Consider the following 5,178-nt stretch of genomic DNA (forward strand, 5'->3'; position numbering starts at 1 on the left):
TTCATGCCTCGTCGGATTGTTAATCTGTGACGGTTCTGACCTTAATTCTCCTTCTTTTGTATCGTCATTCTGGTCCCCTATCCATGTATCCGATATACCGTCTTCTTCCTCATCGTTTTCACTTGAATCACCCACATCCTCCTCTTCATCTTCGTCCGAGTCCTCATCAACCTTATCAAATGGGGCAGGAAGAAATGGAGACCAATCATCTATGTATTCCACTACACCAATCTTGTAGGTCTTACCATCCGCCACGACAGTGACTTCCGTATTGATCCATTTCCGTTCCTACGTGAGAACGCCAACCTTTCCCATTGAATAGTCGCCTCTTGTGTACAGTTTATTGAATGGAGATACAATCTTACCAAAACGTCCGAAAACGATGTTGTTCTCATCGTCCCACGGGTGCAGAGGAAGCCCTAAAATTTTAAGCCATGCGGTTCTTTCATATGGGATTTCGTGTTGATCCGCTCTAACTAATCGATTGAACCAATCTCTCCATCTAGTATTATCATTTAGAAACTCCAGAGCTTCTGAAGACTTATCAAAATGAAGGGCTATGTTGAGACCTCCAAGATACTCTGTGCCTTCATTCATTAGTAGTGATGCCGATAGATTTGCAATATGATCTAAGCTGTGGGCTTCACCAATCAACACTGACTTCTTTAACCATTCATTCATGACCGTCGCTGACTTTATGGTTATTGGCGACATTTGAAAACTGTTTCCTCTTCCAGAAGCGACCTGTGTGAAAGATCTATCGTCCCTAATTCCGGACTGTGATGGGGGTGGGGCCATTCTGACGATGTTACGTTTTGGCCGGGTTTGTTGCAGATTCGATGACTTTCTTGGATGTCGGGATAGGTTGATAGTGAGAGGTCTCTCCTGCAACGTGGTTACTTGTAGTTTGTCTTCCAGTTCTTTCTCATCTCCTACTCCTTTGAACCTTACAAAGGCAAAGTTCATTTTCTTGTTATCTTTCTTACCCCCCATATACACATCTACTACATGGCCATGTTTTGAGAATAGTGACCATAGCTCCGACTTCTTTGTTCCTCCATGAAATCCTGCTACATAGATGTTGGTTAAGTGGCTTAAATGACCACCATTTGTTGTTTGGTTTCTCCGGTGAACTTCCTCCCACTCTCCGGCCATAGTTTTTGACTTATAATATTATTCCACAACATTTGAGAAACACCAATAACTAAAATATGATTATAAACACATTGAGGCTATTCCTAGACGGACAACTATTACATGGACAAGCTTTAATTCAAAGAGTCCTAACACCAAGCTTTCTCACGACTTTTTAATTAATTCAAACGAAATATAGCCCTACCCTTTTCAATAAAGAATTTTAAATTTTTATTGTCAATTTCGAAAAAACCCAAACACTCAAATGAACACTTTTTGTTCGATGCTTCTTTTCATATTTATGAGAAGTCTTTTCAGTAGTTTTGGTGCCACATTCAGAATAAATAAATATTTTAATCTTACATTTTCAAGTTTCAATAATAAAAATAAGAACGATAAAAGTATGGAATAGTTTTGAATTAATTATTTACTTATTTATATATTCTAACTTATTAAAATTGATTAAATTTATAATTTGGATAAATATGATATTTTGAAAATTTATAAAATGTATAAATAATATTTTAAACTTGGATTTGTAATAAGAATATAAAATAATGATTTAAAATTATTATAAATGTTAAAAATAAAGAATTGAACAAATATAATATTTTAAAAGCTAATGAATGATAAATATGATGTTTATAAATTAGGCTGGACATATATAGTACTGTAATATTTAAAAAATACAAATCTTGATTGTTTACGTTGGGACTATAAAACAAGTTCTAATGAACAAATTTAACGATGGAGTTGAAAGTTTTATTTTTCTTAAACTTATTTAAGAAAATAATAGTTATCTTAGTATAAAAATTATGAAACAAAAATCAACGACACTCATGGTTGAATTGAAGCGAGACATTCATTAATCATGATGATTCGTGAGTTTAGTTTTTAATTCACAGATTTAGATTTACCCTTTATTAAATCATACTCGATTTCCCACTACCATTTTCCACAATATTCCACATGAGGGTGTTTATGTACATTCACATCCTTAACTAACAATAACAAGGTGCTCTTCGTAAAAAACTATTACTCAGGGGTGATAAACTAATTTTATATTTATTTAACTAACCCCACTTGAACCCTAAAATTCCGCTATATATACCCACGAGAACCGCACAAACTACTTACCGCAATATAACAACAATATGAGAAACTTATTGGTGTCAGTCGCCGACTCCGACGGTGGAAAGCAACCGGGTAGCCGGAAAATACCATTTTCCGACGTAGTAATCACAGGCACCAGAAACAACTTTTGGGGTCGAAAGTGGCGGACGATTGACATCCAGGTGGCCTTATGGGTTACTTTTGTTCATGTTCTTGCACTCTTTGCACCATTTACGTTCACCTGGGATGCGTTTTCCGTCGCATTCATTGGTTACTTGTTAACCGGACTTGTGGGCATAACTCTCTCTTATCACCGGCTTCTAGCCCACCATAGTCTCAAACTTCCAAAATGGCTCGAGTACACATGTGTTTATTTCGGGGTCCTAGCCGCTCAGGTTCGTCATTGGTTCAATCATTTATATATATTATATAATATTAATCTAATTTTCGTTTAATTTTATTCGATTATATATATTCATGCAGAGAGATCCGATATTTTGGGTGAGCATGCATAGATATCATCACCAGTTTGTCGATTCGAATAAAGATACACATTCACCCATTAATGGGTTCTGGTTTAGTCATATGGGCTGGCTTTTTGACAGCGGATACATTCTTGAAAAGGTATTCCACGATCAATGTTCCCATTTGATCCCTTTATTGATCCTTTAATTATTAAATCTTTACTTTATGATTAAACATATGTATATATTGTTATATTGTTGTTACCGTTTTGTAATCGAATCTCACGTGCTATGAGATTTAAAAAGTCGTATAATTATATTATAATGTTTTTTTTTTGTTTGTTTGTTTAATGCAGTATAAGGAACGGAAAAATGTGGAAGATTTAAAAAAACAGCCGTTCTATATGTTTATACGAAAGACCTACATGTGGCATATAATAGGATGCGGGGCTGTCTTGTATGCTTGGGGTGGCTTTCCGTACTTCGTTTGGGGCTTGGTATAGTAATCTGATTCGTATTTGTGTCTTTAGATTCTGCATACGTCATTGATTTATGATATATCTCATTTGAATAAGTCTTTTTTGTAACTTATCTTTTATATATAATTTTAATAACCGATACAAAAGGACAGACTTATTTGAAAGAGACCACATGCACATATTCAACAAGTGGGTTGAAACTGTGCAATGGGACAAGTTAAAGGCATTAGAAAATGTTAACACTTCTTTTTCATACATTTTTTATTTTTATATATGATACATTTTGGTTTTTAGTATATACTTGACCCTTTTGGAGGTCGGTATAATAAAAAATTGATTGCTTAATAGGGGAATGGATCAAAATTATTAACTTTATATGATTTTGCCAAAACTAGCCTATACGAGAACAACGGTGACGCAACTGCAAAGTTTGACTACGATACTTAATGTATCAAAGTTTTTAATTTTTTTTTATAAAGGCACCACGATAAATTTTTTTTTTTTGTTTATTTTAGGCTACATAAAGATCAAGGATATACATGATATTCACCTGCATGTAGACCCCTTCGCGACAATGATTATGTTTTGTATACATTTTAAAATATTTGAATAAGTAGATATATGCTTTTGCATTTGTAATTATATGGATTCCCATTAATTATATATTGCTTTTGCATTTGTAATTATATGAGAAAGTATCTCGAATTTGATTGATGATTTTTGGTAGATAGTTTGGTTTTAAACAGAAATTAACAAAAATATAACTATAGGAAAATCATATGTATCAATTGTGTTTAATATGACATAAAATTAATTTAATGTTTAATATTTATGCATGATGTATACAGGGTGTTAGAACCATATGGGTTTATCATCTCACATTTCTGGTGAATTCTGCTTGTCACATTTGGGGAAACCAAGTTTGGAACACCGGTGATCTCTCCAGAAACAACTGGTATGTATCTCAAATGTCTTAATGTAATAAGTATACTAAACATTAGCATAATCATTTGTCCAAATATCATGAAGGTGGGTGGCAGTGCTTACTTTTGGAGAAGGATGGCATAACAATCATCATGCATTTGAGAATTCAGCTCGACATGGATTAGAGTGGTGGCAATTAGATGTTTCTTGGTATATCATAAGATTTCTTGAAATCATAGGATTGGCAACCAATGTCAAAGTGCCAAGTGAAGCCCAAAAGCTCAAGAAATCGATTTTCACTTCTGATAATACATTCAAATGATTAGTCATGTTGCTCGCCACACGAATTATACCGTAAACAACATAAACATTAGGATATGATCAGATTATACGTATTAATACATGTATAATATGTTTTTTTGTTTGATCACGGCGTATTTCGTTGACACGAAAGGCCTTAGTTTATGTTTTGCTAATATTTGTTTCAAATAAATATGTAATTTGTAATTTCGAGATATCTTGTATGTTATAAGTCAGACAATAAACTTATTTTGTTTGTATTGCTTATTTTATCTAGCATATCTTGATTGATCCGTAAAGATTTCAGTTACTAATACTTTATTATCTGATTGTTTTTTAGAAATGTCAAAATATTTTATATTTATCATGTGAACATTTGATTTTTTGTCAAAGTTATCAGAATTGTTCATTGGAAAACCGAAATGATTTTTTATGCTACATTTTTCGCTTATCTAAATCTAATTATGTTGGTTATAAGGTTGTGCACAATGCTTTCACCGTCTAAAGTAAACTAGTTATAATTATAATTATAATTTAATCATAGTTATTGCTACTACTACATATTCATTAAAATGACACGGTATTGTAGAATACCACATTTTGTCATTTATTGAAATGATTTTTCTATCCCAAATAAAGCCACTTTTGCTTAAAGACAATACATATTGTGTTTCTTTTTCATTTGCGTCTTACACTTTAAAAATATCTCTTAAGTACTACCTCAGAGATACTTATTATCATCGGGTTTTCAACAAAATGATAAC

General features: G+C 32.9%; 1 protein-coding gene across 1 annotated transcript; it reads left to right on the plus strand.

Moving 5' to 3' along the window:
• Window positions 1-2,260: 2,260 nt before the first annotated feature.
• On the plus strand, window positions 2,261-4,681 carry LOC145102764 (palmitoyl-monogalactosyldiacylglycerol delta-7 desaturase, chloroplastic-like). The gene is made up of 5 exons (XM_079040237.1): window positions 2,261-2,642; window positions 2,731-2,871; window positions 3,068-3,208; window positions 4,039-4,145; window positions 4,220-4,681. Exons 1-5 carry the CDS (start codon window positions 2,289-2,291, stop codon window positions 4,434-4,436), a joined length of 960 nt encoding a protein of 319 aa, XP_078896363.1. The 5' UTR covers window positions 2,261-2,288; the 3' UTR covers window positions 4,437-4,681.
• The last annotated feature ends 497 nt before the right edge of the window (window positions 4,682-5,178 follow it).

The sequence above is a fragment of the Lactuca serriola genome, chromosome 4 (assembly GCF_051521515.1).
Source record: "Lactuca serriola cultivar US96UC23 chromosome 4, Lser_US96UC23_V15, whole genome shotgun sequence".
NCBI lineage: Eukaryota > Viridiplantae > Streptophyta > Magnoliopsida > Asterales > Asteraceae > Lactuca > Lactuca serriola.

Bases quoted from the DNA above. Each gene is read 5' to 3' on its own strand.
- LOC145102764 (XM_079040237.1), top strand. From the start codon at position 2,289: ATGAGAAACTTATTGGTGTCAGTCGCCGACTCCGACGGTGGAAAGCAA. The intron at 3,209-4,038 runs GTATAGTAATCT...TGATGTATACAG, and splicing joins CGTACTTCGTTTGGGGCTTG to GGTGTTAGAACCATATGGGT. The intron at 4,146-4,219 runs GTATGTATCTCA...AATATCATGAAG, and splicing joins GATCTCTCCAGAAACAACTG to GTGGGTGGCAGTGCTTACTT.